This window comes from Otolemur garnettii, unplaced genomic scaffold (genome assembly GCF_000181295.1).
Source record: "Otolemur garnettii isolate 467f Iridium unplaced genomic scaffold, OtoGar3 scaffold00025, whole genome shotgun sequence".
Classification (NCBI taxonomy): Eukaryota; Metazoa; Chordata; class Mammalia; order Primates; family Galagidae; genus Otolemur; species Otolemur garnettii.
This window is the reverse complement of record NW_003852420.1, coordinates 16798652-16817398: the sequence shown is the minus strand read 5'-3', so window position 1 is coordinate 16817398 and position 18747 is coordinate 16798652. Positions and strand designations below refer to the sequence as shown.

At 44.7% G+C, this 18747-nt stretch overlaps 2 protein-coding genes across 4 annotated transcripts in view; one reads left to right on the top strand and one right to left on the bottom strand.

The window, feature by feature from the left end:
- ACSS2 (acyl-CoA synthetase short chain family member 2) overlaps positions 1 to 7648 on the bottom strand; it is a 41219-nt gene extending 33571 nt beyond the window's left edge. The window contains exons 1-2 of the mRNA XM_003788117.3: positions 7372 to 7648; positions 981 to 1176 (exon numbers count right to left, since the gene is read on the bottom strand). Of these exons, the coding sequence (XP_003788165.3) occupies positions 981 to 1176; positions 7372 to 7549 (374 nt within the window). The 5' untranslated portion in view covers positions 7550 to 7648. The remainder of the gene's footprint in view (positions 1 to 980; positions 1177 to 7371) is intronic.
- Positions 7649 to 11817: 4169 nt separating this feature from the next.
- The window catches only part of GGT7 (gamma-glutamyltransferase 7), a 25649-nt gene continuing 18719 nt past the window's right edge, over positions 11818 to 18747 (top strand). For all 3 annotated transcript variants that reach the window (XM_023512214.1, XM_003788116.3, XM_023512213.1), the window contains exon 1: positions 11818 to 12029. In XM_023512214.1, coding sequence (XP_023367982.1) covers positions 11861 to 12029 — 169 coding nt within the window. In that variant the 5' untranslated portion in view covers positions 11818 to 11860. The remainder of the gene's footprint in view (positions 12030 to 18747) is intronic.

Genomic DNA, 18747 nt, shown 5'->3' with positions numbered 1-18747 from the left:
CTCAAAAAAAAAAAAAAAATCAGTTCTTACAGTGCTCATAGATGGTAGCAGAAGCAAAACCCTAATTACTGGAAATTAAAAGTCCTATTTATATTCATTATAAGAATACCTCTTAGAAAAGTAAGTTATAGGGGAGGGAGGTCTTAGAAAGTTCCTTCTGGGAAAGCCACATGGCCTAGTGAAACAGCAATGAGTCAGATAGTTGTGAGTTTAAATCCTGGCTCTGCCACTTACTCATTCTAAGATCTTATTCACTATTTCATTTATTCACCTATAAAATGGAATTAAGAATAGCAATTTTGCAAAGCTAAGGCAAGGAATAAAAGGGGTAGCATGTATCATGGTTAAGACTACAAGCTATATAATTACATTGCCTGGGTTTGAATCTCAAGCCTGTTTCTTGCTAGCTGTTTGACTTAGGATAAATCATTTAACTTCCCTGAAGTTCAGTTTTCACACATGTAAAATGAGGAAAACAAGTAGCACTTGTGTAGTTGTAGTGAGCATCAAAGGAGAGAATCCAATGCCATGGCACTCTACCCAGGGGGACAGCTTGAGGCTCTGTCTCAAAAAAAAAAAAAAAAAAAAAAAGGAGAGAATCCAATGAAAGGTAATGAAAATGGTGGTGGTGAAAAACCTAGTACCTATTTTCCTCTCAAAGCAAAAACAAGAAAGAATGGTGCTTAGTCCTGTTCATTTCCATTTATCCATGTCCCTTTTTCCTCTCCAGCCACAAGCCAAGAAGTCAAGACACTTGGCTTTGAATGTCAGCTCTCTCTTGTGTAATCCGAGGAAAGACACTTAACTTCCTTGAGGTGTTTGTTTTTCCTCATCTGTGACATTAAGTTAACAATACTTTGCTTATACTACTGGGTTCCTATAAGCATCAAATGAATTAATAGATTTTAAAGTACTTTGTGAAATACATATGAGAAGTGACTGTTTTCATCTGTCACAGACTATAAGATAGATATTTTTACCAGTAAAAAGCGACTTTATCTCCAAGTTTTTTCTCATGGACATTTCGATCCAGTACATTGTAGCAGATGTTAGTAGTTGCTCCTTTCATCCATTCAATGAAGATTTTGCCTTTAGTCACATCGAAGTTGTACTGGAGGAATGGGCCAGGACATGGGGTCTTCCAGTAAAATTCTTTGGCAATGTCTCCCCAAAACTCTGCAACAGAAAGGGAAGCCCAGATATCACTAAACTTCTCAGACATATTTATCCTCAGACGGCTTACCAGTCTATGTACAGGACTTTAAATTACAACTTCCCTGCCCTACGACCTGCCACCTGGGTTCTTCTTTTATCTCCTTTACCTAACCTTATCATCTACCATTCTCCTAACCCATCTTCTATTCTCATGTGCTGAATCTGGACTTAAAATTCTTCCTTTGGTATTCAAAACTTCCTATCCATTTTTCACCATCTATTCAAATCACCCAGTACCTAACATAATGCCTAGCACATAGCAGGCAATCAGTAATTTTTTTTAATAATTAGTGAAAGGAAGTAATTATTTACCAACATAGCCTCACACGACCATTTCTTTCTTCTCTTAATTTGTCCATTCTTTCTCAGCAATTATTCATTGAGCATCTCCTTCTCCTACTTATCCTTGCACAAGAGTTACTCATCATGTGCCAGGTATTGCTTTATGATTTTTCTCTGTATTAATCCATCTAGTCCTTACCACAACACTGGGGGGGGGGCTTTTCTCATTTTATGAATTTGAAAATCAAGCCTCAGAGAGATTAAATAACTTGTGCAAGGTTATAATTACTAAGCCAAAATGTGAACTTCCTGAGAAAGAAATTTTTGTTGTTGTTGTTGAGACAGAGTCTCACTATGTCGCCTTTGGCAGAGTGCCATGGCATCACAACTCACAGCAACCTCAAACTCCTGGGCTCAAGCGATTCTTTTGTGTCAGCCTCACAAGCAGCTGAGACTACAAGCACCCGCCACAACGCCTGGCCATTCTTTGTGGCAGTTGTCATGATTGTTGTTTAGCTGGCCTGAGCCAGGCTTGGTGTATGTGGCCACCGCCGTAACCACTGTACTATGGGTACTGAGCCCTGAGAAAGAAATTTTTGCTAAAATCTAAAAGATGATTAGGACTTTTTCTCCATTTGCTTAACAGAAAATAGAGTACTATGAATGGGAGGGAATCAAGAGTATATGTTAAGAGGCTAAAACACTGAGAGTAAGGGAAAGAATAGCAAGAATTTATGTAGAGATTGATGCATACCGTGTTTCCCCGAAAATAAAACACTGTCTTATATTTATTTTTTCTCAAGAAGACACCCTAGGGCTTATTTTGAGGGGATGTCTTATTTTTATTAAGTATAATACAACAATCTCTGTTTATTCAAATATAGTTAAGTCATCTTCTTCTGAAACCTGACAGGGGGAGCCGACCTTGTTAGTGGGGCTGGCGCTAGTGATGCGTGAACTCCCTTCCTCTAGCCGTTTGCACGTGCGTAGTAGGATGCCTGAGACAGCAGTCACCACACGCATACCTGTGCAAGTGCAAGTGGCTGGGAGAAAGGAGCTGTGGCAGATAAAAGGTAATCCAGTCTTCCTTATCACTGGGTGCTAAAATGCATGGTGTGCCTATGCAGTGTATCTGCCACGCCCATCACCAGGTCTTATTATCAGGGTAGGGCTTATATTTAACAAATGCATAGAAATTCTGCTAGGGCTTATTTTTTGGGTAGGTCTTATTTTCGGGGAAACATAGTACACTGGGAAGACCATACAATTCTTGGGGGCATGATAAGGAATTTGGTAATTATCCCAAAGGCTATGGAAATCCATAGAAGGGTTTTAAGCAAAAGTGACACATGATCAGAATTTACATTTTTAAAATATCTGCCTGGCTCCTCTGGAGAAAATGTACCAAATAAAAACATTCAAATGCAGAGAATTTAGGATATTCTATGTATTGGAGCAAGAGTTGGAGGAGGGGGTCAGGCACGGTGGCTCATGCCTATAATGCTAGGACTCTGGGAGGCTGACATAGGTAGATTGACTGAGTTCAGGAAGTTGAGACTATCTTGAGCAAGAGTAAGACTCCAAGACTCCTTTTCTAAAAAATAGCTGGGCGTTGTGGGCAGACACCCATAGTCCCAGCTACTTAGGAGGCTGAGGCAAGAGGATATCTTGAGCCCAAGAGTTTGAGGTTGCTGTGAGCTGTGACGCCATGGCACTGTACCAAGGGCCACAAATTAAACTCTGCCCCTCAAAAATAAATAAATAAATAAACAAACAAATAAATAAAGAGTTGGAGGAGAGAGATACTTAGAACCAGAACAATGGAAGAAAACTTAAAGATTATTATCCCTTCATTTCATTGCATTAAAAAAAAATTCATAGAAGCTATGTGATTTGTTCAAGGTTAATGATTTAGAGTTTATATAATTTAGTTGGAGAGATAAGACTAATACATGAAATATTTTTTAACGTTCAAGACAGATATAATTGAAAACTAAATCACATGGTGTACAACCTTGTAATATATTAATGAAATCCAAATTAAATCAACCCCAAGGTACCATTATATACCTATAAAACTGGCAAAGATTTGAAAAAAATGAGTGGACCCAATGCCTGGGTGGTCCTGAGAAAGCAGATGCTATCACACAATAATGGCATCATAAAGAAATTGGCACAACTTATCATATAGCAGAGCCATGCCTGACAAGAGCCATAAAGTCTTTTATATTCTTTTATCTGCTAACTCAACTTTGGGGACTACATTCCAAGAAAATAATACCAAAAGAAAACAAAGTGATTACTATATATAATAGTGAAATTGAAAACAATCCAGAAATCCAATAATAATACCAAACTGATGAAAACTAGTAATTAAAGTAGTAATACAATAGAATACTAAAGAGGCATTAAAGAGAAAGCAAATAGGAACTGGTGTTTAGTGAATGCCATTCGTGTATTAGGGACTAGACTAATCTCATTTAATCTTTATAGTATTATGGTCCTATAAAGTATACATTTGTTATCTTAATTTTATAGATGAGAAACTGAAGCTCAGTAAATATAGGAAACTCTCTCAGGGACCAAAAAGCTAGTAAACAGAATACATATATTTGAAAAAAACATTTTTTTTTAGACAGCATCTCACTCTTCTTGCCCCAGGCTAGAGTGCTAGGGCATCAGCTTAGCTCACAGCAATCTCAAACTCCTGGGTTCAAACAACACTCCTGCCTCAACCACAACACCCAGCTATTTTTAGAGATGGGGTCTGGCTTTTGCTGAGGCAGGTCTTAAACTCCTGACCTCAAGCAATCCACCCACCTCTGCCTCCCAGAGCGCTGGGATTACAGGCATGAGCCACCACACCCATTCTAATTTTTCTGTTTTTAGTAGAGACGTGGTCTCCCTCTTGCTCAGGATGGTCTCAAACTCCTGAGCTCAAGGGATCCTCCCATTTTAGCCTCCCAGAGTACTGGGATTATAGGTGCAAGCCACTATGCCTGACCTCAAAATATTTTTATTTATTATTATTATTTTTCAAAGCTAGTCAAGTGAAGCAATGGAAGTGGAAACCAAAAATATTTTAAAGTGATAATAGTAGCCACATATTATACATATAAAACTATGGGGGTGCCAAAAAATGTATACACATTTTGAGAGATCTTATTGGAAGTAAAATCAATCATTCCCCCAAAGTGCATGAACTGTGGGTAAAATGGATGTGAGTAGCATGTCTAGGTATGACCAGTAATGATACATTCAATTCAACTTAAAAAAATAATACATAGGGTAGTGCCTGTGCCTCAAGGAGTAGGGTGTCGGCCCCATATGCTGGAGGTGGCGGGTTCAAAACCAACCTCGGCCAAAAACTGCAAAAAAAAAAAAAAAAAGTAATACATAGATAACATCGCTTAAAATGTGTATACATGTTTTTGGCACCCTGTGTATTTATGAACCAGATATATGTTTATCAACAAGGAATGATGAAAACTGAGTTTTGTGCTCACTTTTTTTGGTAGAGGTGTTTGTGTGTGTGTGTATCTGTGTGTGTGGGGTGTAGGCTCTGGATGTTTTGTTGGTATAGATAGTAGTGAAAAAGTTCAGGAGAAAAAAACAATGAACATGAATTGGGATGGTCAGGGAATGCTGTATGGAATTGATGGAACTTGACTAGGTAGAGGAGCAGAAGGAAATGGCAAAGGTAAGAAGATAGAAATGGGTATTTATCCCAGATATCAAAAAGAATGACCTGTCTACAAAGAGTGGTATGGTAGGGAGCAGTGAAAGATAAGGATGAAGAGGCAGTGTAGGGCTACATTATCCAGAGGCCTTGAAGGAAAAGCAGAATTTTAATTTGAAACTGCAGTTAGGGAGCTATTGTAAGTTTTTGCAGTGCCATGGAAGCAGTATTTCCATAATATAGGTCTAATGGTGTTTTTTTTCTTTGTTTTGTTGTTTTGTTTTGTTTTTGAGAGAGAGTCTCACTTTGTCACCCATGGTAAAATGCCGTGGGGTCACAGCTCACAGCAACCTCAAACTCTTGGGCATAAGTGATTCTCTTCTCGCCTCAGCCTCACAAGTAGCTAGGACTACAGATCCCCGCCACAACATCCAGCTATTTTTAGAGACGAGGTCTCACTCTGGCTCAGGCTGCTCTTGAACCTGTGAGCTCAGGTAACCCACCTCCCAGAGTGCTGGGATTACAGGTGTGAGCCACTGCACCTGGCCCCATCTAATGGTGTTTAGATAAGTCTACTGGAGAGATTTGAAGGTAATGAGACCAGGAGAAAGAGAATAAATTCAGAGTCTACTTCCTTGATTTAAAAAGATATCTGAGAATTGGGGGGGGGAAGAGGTAAATTGAACAAAAGGGAATTGAATGAAAAGAAAAAGGTATTTCCTTGATTTAAAAGATCTCTGGGAACTGAAAAAGGCATTGTGAGAGTGTGTTTGACAAAATGTGGTGAAAAGCATACTGTGAGGTCAGGGAAGAGGAACAACATCACTATTAGGATATAAGCTCTATAGTGAAGACTGCCTTGTGGCTCACACCTGTAATCCCTGCACTCTGGGAGGTGAGGCAGGAGGATTGCTTGAGCTCAGAGTTTGCAGCATGCTGTAATGATGGCACTGCACTCTCTACCTGGGGAACAGAGAGACCCAATCTAAAAACAAAAAGAATAAAAGAAAGAGAAAAAAGATAAAAAGGAAAAAAAAAAAGACTGCCTTGGTTAAAATCCCAACTCCACCACTTTTCACTTGTTTAAGTCCTGTCTTGCATTATTCAGTAGCTACTTTGTCCATGTTGTTCTTATTGCTAAATAATCACCATTTATTGACTGTCTGATGTGTATCAGGCACTCTCTAATGCACACTTTCCTTGTTGTACGTATGCTTTAGTCCTCATATAAATGGATGAGGCAATAATAATGAGGATTATTATTCCTATTTTATAAATGAAAGAAATGGAATCTCGGACATGTTTAAAAATCTGCCTGAGACCCCACAATAAATGAGTGGCAAAGCCAGAGTGTAAATCTCAATTTTTCTAGGTTTGATTTGTGTCCCATGCTTGTCCCACTACCAAATATCATACTGCTTCCCAACTCGGGTGTAGTTTTGACCCCTTACCCAGACTGAGGGCAAAGACAGGGAATTTTCCGCACACATTTTAAAAGACATAGAACGATCTATCAAATCTCTAAATTATTATTACCAATCCTAGCCCAAGATTTTAAAAATACTTAACAATTTTAGTGACTGGTTCAGTCTTATACTAGGTAATTCTCACTGGGATTTTTTATATATTAAAAATAGACCCGGGCCTCATTATTTATTTGGGGGACCCCAAGATGGGAACCAGACCCGTTATGGCCCCTCAAAAGTTCACAGGTTAAAGGTTTCAGGAGGCAATGGTGTGAAAGGAAGGCAAAGAAAGTTCTACTCACGGCCTGCCTCCCTCAGGGGCGTCCCCTCGCTCCGCAGAACCCCTCTTTTGCCTCGGGAACTGCCCTTCTCATGAAACTTTCACTCTCTCTTCGCTGACTCCCCCCAACCTCCAGGAACCTCACTTCCGTCACGGAACCCCGCGTCTCCTCACAGAATCATCTCGCAAAAACCTTCATATCCTCAAGGACCCCGCCAAAGTCTCCGAGGAACTCCCCCATTCCCATGGAACCCTCATCTCATTCCTCCTGGAACCCCCATCTCTTCCCGGAATCCCTTTTCCTTCTCAAAGAACTGCAATCCTGCACTCACAGAACCTCTATCTCCTCATGGACCCCTCAGCTTCTCAGGAGAGTCCCCAACTTCCCGGGGAAACCGCTGCTCGTCTCCCCATTGACACCCGGCTAGTCAGCCCGGGCCCAGCCTCACCCCTTGGCTCCTCCACAGAGCGCCGGTGCAGCTCGCGGTAGCGCTGCAGCGAGGGGACGTGCGCGGAGCCGCTGACCTCCGGCGGCGGAGACCAACTCTGCGCCTGCCCTCCGGCTCCAGCTTCTTCCTGGCCCCTGCTCCTGCTGCTGCTCCGGCCCAGCTCCTCGGGAAGCCCCATCGCGTCAAGTTCCGAGTACTGTCGCCGCCTTTGCGGTCGCCAAGGGTGGGGAAAACAGGCCAACCTAGAGGCGGGGGCCTTAGACGAGGGGCGGAGCCTATTGTGGAGGCGGGGTTTCGGCAGGGTAGTGGGCGTGTCTTTCCTGAAGGGCGTGGTCATGACTGGTAGGGGCGGGATCAGAGTTAGCGAAGACAGAAATACTCGAAAAGTCTAAGGGTAAGGGCGGAACTGACTTGCCGGAAGGAGTGGGACCAACAAGTGAAAGCAGCAGGGGCGGGGCCGGGCGTGACCCGACTGGAGAGAGGGTGGGACTATGAATGACAGAGGAGGTACGGTGCCAGGAGTGACAGGAGAGAAGGTGGTACTATGGAGTGGTGGGGAGTAGCCGGGCTGGATGTGATAGGAGAGGAGGCAGAACCATGGAGTGACCAGGGTGGGGTGGGGTCTTGGACTGACAGATAAGGGGTTGGGTTAGGGCAGGGCTCAAGAGGGTAAGAGTTTGGCTAACGAGAGGAGTTGGCTCAGCCCATCGCGGAGCTGCCCTGTGGTCTGATTGCACAGTCCACCGAGTCACCCCACCGAGTTGGAAAGGGTGACTGTCACCCCACCGAGTTGGAAAGCCAGGTCAACTAAGGTCAGTTCCAGATGACACCCTTCCCCCAGGGTCCCTCCTCTGAGCAACACCCCAATTCCATCCTCAAAAAAAATTTCCCAAGATCTTGAGGACATGGCCCCATGGATGGGACCCCCTCTCTGCTAAGTGATGTCTGCTCAGATTTTCTCCCACTTTTAAGGGTATGTCTCCAATCTCCTTGCCTTCACAAATCTCCGTCCAAATATAAAGTAAAAGACTCATTAAGTGAAGGCTAGGAGGTACCTTCAGGTCCTTGATAATAAACCCACCTCCTAATTGCCTAATTGCACAAACGGTAAAACCAGAAAAGAGAAGGAAGATGTGTAAAGTGACAGAGCAAAGAACAAAACAAGTTACAGCCAAACCTACATTCCGTGACTAAAAGTTCAGTTTTACTTCCTCATCAGGCTAAAGCTAAGGCTGGCAAAATACCAAAGTCTGTTTGAATAGAAGTCATTACTTCATCCTGGGACTCCCTGTCCCCTACCTGCCACAACTTGGGCTCAATTACTTCTGGCTTCCTAGTAGCCCTTCTACTCCCAGAAAGAAGTAAGGCGGCACTCTCTACCTCCCACTGGCACTGCCCAGAAGGGCCCACCTCACCCATCAATTCACAGGGTTCATGGATCGGCTGTCAAGGCAGGAAAGATCCTTAAACATCTAACTTCAAAAGTGATTCTGAGCCCTGAAGCAGACAGCCCTGCCTCATGAAGTCCACACTGCCCATTTAACACTATATAACTCACTCCTTTCTCAGCTGTTCCACTGCCCTTTGCCCAGCTGACCATAGACACAGCACGCCCTAAGCTGAAAAAACAAATCTCCCCATGGTCAGGTATATGTTCCAGAACCTACCCAATCCTGATCTCAGGGTCCACAAAAGGGGTACAGACCTTTTGGACTAGACATGGACTCCATTGACGGGACAAATACTTCACTGAGGAGACATCAACTGTACTGTAAAAACACACATGTTACTGAAGATACATGAATTCTACTAGGGGAGCACAGATGTTTCTGGGGACTCTCAGATCCCGCTGAAGGGCTCTTGACCCTGCTAATAGGATATGAATGACATTGAAGGGCACTTACCCCCCAGAGTGGACATGGATTTCCACCTAGGAGATACAGAGAATATAGACTTTACTATAGACATGGACCCCACTGAGAAGACTCACTCCCACCAAGGAGTTTCCAACTACACTGAGGAAATAGAATGTACCGAAAGGGCACAGACCTCATTTAGTGGGGACAGGCCCCACTGGGAGGATCAGACCTCATTGTAACATAATAGGCTCTATGGAGAAGATAAGACACTGAAGTGATAAGAGCCTCTCTGTAGGGAGGAAGACATATGCAATGACTACACACTCTACCTGTAGGTGATCATCCCCCCTCCCCACCAACTCCCATCACGTAGCTCTGAGCATCACCATCTATTAATAAAGCCTGAGGTTCTTGTCTAGGGTGACACCTCAACTTCCAAAACAAAGTAGCTCCAAGCAGCCTTATCCTTTCTATCCTCCTCTTCCTACAGGCCCCCTCCCAGACCCTAGAGCTGGTCCTGGCCCACTGCTGTCTCTTGTCTATAGGTGGTACTGCAGCTGCTGTGCTTATAGTAGATTTTCTCCTAGTATGGAGTCTGAAGTTGGGGAGAGAGAGGATGTGTGTGCAGGGCTTGACCACGCCCGCTCTCTTCCTGTGTACTCACTGTACAATAGACATTTGGCCCAGAGGCCTCATAGGAGAGGGAAGCTCCCTCATCTTTGGAGATGGAGAAGTAGTGCAAGTTATAACATGGCTGGAATTCCAGAGAGTAGAGAGAGGATAGATGGTTTTGGACAGGATAAGTATCTATAAGATTAAGGTAATAATGATGATGACAATAATAATGATGGCATTTACTGAGTAGGTGTCAAGCCCTATACTAAGTGCTTTCCATTCGTTATATAATTCTCATGACAACCCTCTAAGACGGACACTATTATTCTCTCCATTTTACAGATAAGGAAACTGACACTCAAGAAGATTGTGTCTTGCCCAAGATCACACGGTGTCTGAAGAATATCACCAGGAATAGAACCCAGACAACCAGATCATAAAGACCCATCCCCCACCCTACCCCGCTCCTGTTCTACCACCACTATCATTACTTCTTTCTCAAAACATCATTTCCAGAACCACATCAAAACTCAAAAAGTGGCCAGGCTTAGGGGTACATGACTGTAATCTCAGCAATTTGGGAGGCCCCAACAGGAGGACTGCTTGAGGCCAGGTGTTCAAAACTAGACTGGGCAACGTATCAAAACACCCCTCTCTACAAAAGTAAGTAAGTAAGTAAGTAAATGCCTGATGTGGTGGTTCACATCCAGCACTCTAGGAGGCTGAAGCAAGAGAATTGCTTGAGTTCAGGAGTTCAAAACCAGCCTGAGCAAAAGTGAGACCCTGTCTCTACAAAATATAAAAAATTATCCGGGCATCATGGTGGGCATCCATAGCTACTCAGGAGGCTGAGGCAGGAAGATCGCTTGAACTGAGATGTTTGACTTTGCTGTGCGCCAGGCTAAGGCCACAGCATGCTAGCCTGGGGCTACAGAGTAAGACTCTGTCTCAAAAAATAAAAAACAAAATAAAATAAGATAAATAAATTAGTTAGGCTCAGTGGCTCATACCTGTAGACCTAGCTACTCAGGAGGCTGATCCAGGAGGATTGCTTGAGGCCAGAAATTCCTAATTGCAGTGAGCTATGATCCCACCACTGTACTCCAGCCTGGGCAACAGACCATGACCCTGTCTCTAAAACAAACAACATAAAAACCCTCTTAAAATGATGGTAAATATTCAGGTTCCAAGGACCTCATCCCAGACTATTGAACCATGCATGATCTCTGCAGAAGAATCAGAGGGTCTGCTTTCAAAGATCCTAAAGCACACCAAAATTTGAGAATCGTGCTCCTATGCCGATAGGTCAGGGGTGCCAGAGAGGATTGCGGTTGAAAGAGGAGACTGAGAAGTGTCGGGGTGCGGGGTGCGGGAAGGGATCTGAGGGCAGAGAAGGAATCTGCCATCCAAGGGTTCTGCTGGTGAAAAAGCGGTGTGGGGAGGAAACATGGGCTTGGGGTTAAAAAGGGGTTTGGATGTGAAGGCTGAGTCTCAAGTGAAAAGAGAGGTCTAGGGTCGGAGAAGGAGGCCGAGGTCAGATGAAAAGGATTTTGGAAACCAAGGAGGTGTCTGGAGTACGAGAAGTTTGGGGTCAGAGGCAGGATTTGGGGTCGAAGTGGGGATTGCAATAGGTGAAAGCGTCTGTAGTCCGAGAAGGAAGTCTGGGGTCTGAGGAATATAGCAGCTGGATTCACACTGGAAGGAGAAAGGGGTTTGGTTCCTGAGCCGCATAAAGTGCATGGAAGCCGCTGAGATCTCTCTTGAAGCGTGCTTCCCTCCACCTTCCCCGACCCTCCACTGCCCTCCAGACGCTCCATTCACCCGCACCTTGCGTGCCCACTGCAGGCTGACCGCGCTAAGCAGGCGGGGGCGAGTCAAACCAGGACGTGGCCAAGGGTGGGGGCTAGGCGCCCCCTCCTGGCGGTTCGGGAGCCCAGGCCCCGCCCCCCACCCTCCCACACCCCCCGCCGCAGCCACTTCCGGCGGGCGCTGCGCTGCTGGGGGCGAGGGAGAGGATGGCGGCGGAGAGCGAAGCCAGCCAGGAGAGCGCCCTGGGCGCCTACTCGCCGGTGGACTACATGAGCATCACCAGCTTCCCACGGCTGCCTGAGGACGAGCCGGCGCCCGCGGCTCCGCTGAGGGGGCGCAAGGACGAGGACGCCTTTCTGGGAGACCCCGACACCGGTGAGGCCCACTGGCCCAGTCCCTACCTTGGGAAGTCCCCGGTCCTCTTCCATCTGTGCTGAGCATCCACCTCCAGCCTCCATCTCCTTAATTCATCGCTTTCTTCCTGGACCGCTATCTTCTTCTCCCTTGTCTCTGATGATTATCTATTGGGGAAGGGGTTGCATTTCTGCCTTGGAGGCGTAGGATGCGACAAGGGAGACGATGCTAAGGGACTGCAGTGGGAGGGATTGGGTTTACCTCTTGGGAAGGACCGACAAGGAAGGAATGTTGGAGGGGACATCTAAGGAAGAGCTGTGATAACCCAGAGAGGCCTTTCTCTAGCCGAGGAGGACAGGATAGGAGAAACCAAGTCAGAGACTGCAGCAAGAAGGATACAGTCTGTGTCTCTAGAAGAACTTCCTCACAGCCAGGGGTTATTTGGGGAAGTAGCATGCCAGAAGTGGCTGCGGCGGGGGTTGTGGGAGGGTGGGGGTATGGGAAGCAGAGAGTCCAAGGAGTGGTAAAGAGAATATGATTCTCCTGTATCTGGGAGTGTTGGGTATTGGGAGATAGGGGAATGGTCTATATGACCTCTCAAAGTCCTTGGGGGCTAGAGTGCCTTCACTGTACCGTGGATTACCCACCTCCTCGCAGAGCCATGGACCTAGCTGGAATATTAGTAAGGTACCCTGCTCCCTAGGAAGCAGTCTCCAGAATTTTGCTGTGTTCTCCTAAGCCCTTTGCAGGATCTGCAAGAGGCGGGGGTTGGGAGGGGGGATGCAGGGATTGCTAGAGACCTAGGGGGTCAGAGCTATATGAGCATTACTTCCCTAGTGCTCTCCCTTCTATCCATGTGGCCCATCTCTCTCCTCCCCTCCATTCTTCACCCTTCATCCCCCCTCCTTCCTTCCCTGAACGTCACTTCCTGGCATTAGAGCATCCCTCTACCTCACTCTCTCTTCTTTGCACTGCCTGCACTGAGTTTTTGCTCTTACCAGCCTGGCAGATGCTGTTTCTCTGGCCTGGCTCTTCCATAGATTCTCCCAGCCTGAGAGCTCCAAATTCTCTCCCCCTCCACAATTTACTAGTCATCTGGCCCTGACAAGCAGCCCTTGTCAATTCAACCAGACTGCACTCTACATGGGGTGAGGGTGAGGAGGGTGGGGTTTGGAGGTTTATGGTAATCAAACATCAGGGCTGCAGATCAAAACTTCTTTTCCAGAGAGTAGTTTTGAAATCGGGAGGTAGAAGGGAAAGGAGTTGAAGATGTCCTGGTGTGATGCCTGAAGCCAGGTCTTTTATTCAGTAGAAAGGATTGAGCTCCTGGTCCTAGAATCACCTGGATTCATTGTGTGGCAGTGGGTATGCCTGCTCTGTCCCGGGCCTTAGTTTCTTCTTCCAGCTCAACAGACAGTGCCTTTCTCTCGTAACCTAGAGATTGGAACCTCATGATATATTTTCTCCTGACTCTCTATAAATATCTTAGCATTTATCAAAACCTGTGATTATTTGTGAAATTATGTGATTACTCCATGTCTGTAAAGCCCCAAGAGGGTAAGGATGACTGTTTTGTTTACTGTCATTTATCTAGTATCCAGCTCCCCATTGGGCACTTGGTAAATAACTGTTGAATGAATAAATGAATGCAAGAGAGCTCAGGATGAAAGAATGACAGGAGAGGAAGTTCTAAAACTTCAGGAGTACCTTGGGAATTTCAGTACAGACTCTGTTTTCATCTGTACAACCAGCAGAGATTCTAGTCACCTGAGCTTCTAGCAACTTAAAGACTGTATGCCAAGGTTGTGCACCAAGGTTCCCGAGGACTTACCTTATAGGTTCCAAAGACCTTACTATCAAACTTCTGTGATAATTTCAATGCCATGTCTACCAACCCTACTTCCAAGGCCCAAGTCTCCTTTGCCTTAGTTGGGACAGACTGTTGGCTGACATGGCCTCCTATGTTCTCAGTCCGGTGGTGCCACCTAGTGGCTTGGCCCCATTCCTCTTTAGTCAGGACCTTGGCCAGCTAATTCCTCCAGCTAATCCTCTAGCCTGCTAGTTCCCCAAATCAAGTGCCAGGCACCCCATAGCAGATCCTGTGGGACACAGAGCTTACGTGATGACCCCTTCAAGATTGAGAAGTACTTTCTTTCCTTTCTTCTGAGTTCCAAGCCCATGTGTTCCTCTTTCTCCCAGGCATCTTCCACCAGGTGTCCTGCAAGTGCCTCCCCTTTAATGTCTTCTATGCTGACCTCATCTTCTCTTCCCCACACATCTGCTTTTCCTCCAGTATCATTCTCAATTAATGACACTGCCATTCATCCAGTCTCCAACGATAAATGGTACCTGAACTTCCCTTTTTCCTCTCACTTCCAAATGATGATCAAGAGCTCTCTCCCTCACACCCACCCCCACGAAACATCTTCCAAATTCCCACTCAACCATTCTGTCATTACCACTGTAGACTCTTATCTCTTACCACCAACCACTCTTATCTATATTACTCGTAGACTCTTAGCTATTCTTCCTGTCCCCTGCCTCTTGCCCCCACCCCACCCCAATCCATCCACTACCCTGCACTTGTGGTCATGACATTCCTTAGTGCAAAGATCTTTAGTGATTCTCCCCTTAAGGGAATAAATAAGCCCAAGATAATCTCAGTTACCAGCCAAGATCTCTCTTCTGACCTCTGGACTTGTATTATCAACTCTGTTCAGGATTCTTCTTGGTAAACTTAGTTAAAATTGAGCTATATCCCCAAAAAGCATAGGTGAAAAGTCTAGGGATATGGGACTTCAGCATAGCTAGATCAAGGTGCCTAAAAAGGAATTGACTTTTCTCCATCTTTTGTTCTGCCTTCTTTTTGTGGGCTTGCTTTGTTGCCAGAAAGCCTTCCATATTGTTGGGGACAAGATGCCTTCAGCATCACAGGCTTACATCCTACAAACTTAGCAACCTAAGAAGAAAGAACCTTTCTCTTTCCAGATCCAACAAAAGAACAGAGTTTGAATCTTGTTGGCCTGGTTGTGGTCACTTTCCTGTCCCTGAACCTTTTACGGTTACAGGGGTGCCTGTTCCGATTGGCCAAGCCTAAATTATATACTTACTCTGCTTAGGAATGATGGAGTTGACTGAGAAGAGAGAGAACATTGAATGGGGAATGGTGTCTAAGCAGATGAAAATAAGATGTCTACTGGCCATCTGCCTCCATACAGCTCCTCCTGGTGTCCCAGAGTTCAGAATAACCAAAATTAAACTCATCGTCTATCTCTCAAAAGACTGGTCTTAAACTAACCTTTCCCCTCTGTCTTGCTGTTGCTCTTACATATCAGTAAAATTAATAGTGTTACAGACCCAACACTTACACAGTACACATAGTAGGTATAAAATTTTTGTTGAATAAGTGAATAACTGGGCTCAGCGCCTGTGGCTCGAGCGGCTAAGGCGCCAGCCACATACACCTAAGGTGGCGGGTTTGAATCCCCAGCCCGGGCCCGCCAAACAACAATGATGGCTGCAACCAAAAAATGGCCAGGTGTTGTGGCGGGCGCCTGTAGTCCCAGCTACTTGGGAGGCTGAGGCAGGAGACTTGCTTGATCCCAGGAGTTGGAGGTTGCTATGAGCTGTGATGCCATGGCACTCTACCTAGGGGGATAGCTTGAGGCTCCATCTCAAAAATAAATAAATAAATAAATGAATAACTGAATGATGGAATGGTGGAATAGAAAGTCTCAAATAGATCTAGCTATGTTGGGGGCATATATATCTCCTTTACATATATTCCCTCAGTGAAGTGTTTCCATGACTTATTACATAGGCCCCATGCTCCCCTTGTAGGTCCATATATCTTACTGGAGAAAACAGATTGCAGTACAATTACCTGGCAATATCAGCAAAAATTATGAGGTTGGTTTTTGAGGGTGGAAATATCTCTTGATGTCATGCAGAGTAATGGAAAGTAGGTGTTCTAGTTATACAGACTCCTGCCTCTGTCACTTATTCATTTTATGACCTTAGAAAAGCAATATCATCTTTCTCAGCCTCAGTTTCTTCATCTATAAAGTGGGGAGGGTGGGGTCTAGGTATAAAGTCATGGAAACAGTTCAGTGAGGGAACATATATGTAGAGTGCCTACTACACAGTCAACATAGTCAACATCAATACATATAAGCTCAAAACTCCTTCCTTCATTTCTTTGGAAACCTCTAGGTATCAAGGAGAGTCAAGTGCTCACAATGGGTATTTAATCTCTGTTCTTTGAATGAATTTCAGTTTTATTTATATACTTTGTGATGCTGATGTTGAAGGTTAGAAGAAGCCATAATCAACTGAGGGAGATTCCCAGAAGACAAGGTTTTTTTTTTTTTTGAGACAGAATCTCACTCTGTTGTCCCAGGCTAGAGTGCCTGGTGTGATATCAGCCTAGCTCACACAACCTCAAAATCCTTACCTCAAGTGGTCCTTCTGCCTCTGCCTCTTAAGTAACTAGGGCTACAAGAACCTGCCATAATGCCTAGCTAATTTTTCTATTTCAGTAGAGGTGGGATCTCGCTCTTGCTCAGGCTGGTCTCGAACTTCTGAGCTCAAGACCTGACTTGGCCTCCCAGAGTGCTAGGATTAGAGGTGCAAGCCATCCCACCTAGCCTGATAAGCGTTTTTTTAAAAAATAAAAATTTACAAACAAATTACATGCTCATGGTAAAAAATAAAAAAGTAATAGTGAGGTGATGCCCATAGCTCAGTGGATAGAGTGTCAGCCACATACACCAAGGCTAGCAGGTTTAAACCCAGCCCGGGCCAGCTAAACAACAATGACAACTGCAATGGCTGGGCGCCTGTGGCTCAAGCAGCTAGGGCGCCAGCCACATACACCTGAGCTGGCGGGTTTGAATCCAGCCTGGGCCCGCCAAACAACAATGACGGCTGCAACCAAAAAATAGCTGGGCGTTGCTGCAGGCACCTGTAGTCCCAGCTACTTGGGAGGCTGAGGCAAGAGACTCGCTTGAGCCCAGGAGTTGGAAGTTGCTATGAGCTGTGATACCATAGCACTCTACCCAGGGTCATGGCTTGATGCTCTGTCTTGAAAAAAAAATAAAATAAAATGACAACTGCAAAAATATATAGCCAGGTGTTGTGTTGGGTACCTATAATCCCAACTACATGGGAGGCTGAGGCCAGAGAATTGCTTAAGTCTAAGAGTTTGAGGTTGCTGTAAGCTGTGATGCAATGGCACTCTACCAAGGGGGACATAGTGAGACTATGTCTCAAGAAAAAAAAAAAGTAATAGTGAGAAAAAGGAAAAGTCTCCTCCTCCATTCCTGTAATTTTTCCTTTTATTTTAAGATATATATAAATAGGGTGGCGCCTGTGGCTCAGTTGGTAGGGCGCGGGCTCCATATACCAAGGGTGGTGGGTTCAAACCCAGCCCAACTGCAACAATAAAATAGCCAGGCATTGTGGTGGGCCCCTGCAGTCCCAGCTACTTGGGAGGCTGAGGCAAGAGAATCACCTACACCCAGGAGTTGGAGGATGTTGAGAGCTGTGTGATGCCACGGCACTCTACCAAGGGCAACAAAGTGAGATACTGTCTCTAAAAAAAAAAAAAGATATATATATATATATATATTATATATACATATATAAAAATATATATACACACATATATATATTTTTTAATAGAGCAGGATGTCACTGTGTTGCACAGGCTGAAAGGCAGTGGCTGTTCACCTTGTGATCACAGTACACAGCATCCTCAAACTCTTGGACTTAAGTGATCCTTTTACCTTAGCCTCCCTAGTAGCTGGGAATATGGGCAAGTGCCACCATGTCAGGAATGATTGATTTTTAAAAAGAATTAGACATATAGTAGAAACTCAATAGTTGACCACCTCTCTACATTGACCACTTCTTTAAGTTGACCTTATTTTCACAGGCTGGACATGCACCACAAGTATGTATCAGTATAGCAGTACAGTAGACCTGTTTCCTTATGTGGACCACCTCTGTATGTTGACTAGTTTGTTAGAGTCCCTTGGGTGGTCCACTTAGGGAGGTTCCACTGTATTGTATGTAGGTGGTAAAATTTTCTTTCTTTCTTTTTTTTTTTTGAGACAGAGTCTCACTATGTCACCCTCAGTAGAGTGCTCTGGCGTCACAGCTCACAGCAACATCCAACTCTTGGGCTTAAGTGATTCTCTTGCCTCTGCCTCCCAAGTAGCCCTCCACAATGCCTGGATACTTTTTTGTAGTTGTCATTGTTGTTTGGAAGGCCCGGGCTGGGTTCGAACCCACCAGCTCCAGTGTATATGTCTGGTGCCCTCACCACTGAGCTACAGACACCGAGCCTTGGTGGTAAAATTTTCAAACAAAAAATTCTCCAACCCTATCTTTATTGTCTTTTCCCAAAAGTAACCAATGTAAATAATTTCTAAAAATGTCTTATACATATCAGCATTTTATCTATATAGCTTAGGTACAAAAGGAGTTGAAATAACTTGGGGGTACCTACCAAGCACTTGACATATGTATATATATCACCTCCTGGGATCCTCGTACCCATACACCAGTTAGGGATTAGCTCTATTATTAGGAGGAGGAAGATGAGGTCATGACTTCAAGTGACTTGTCCATATTTAACTAGCAAGTAAGTGGCTTTCAGGTCTCACTGGCCTCCATTCTTAATGTCCTCCAATCTATTCTCTGGATGGCAGCCAGAGGGATTTTTTTTTTTTTTTTT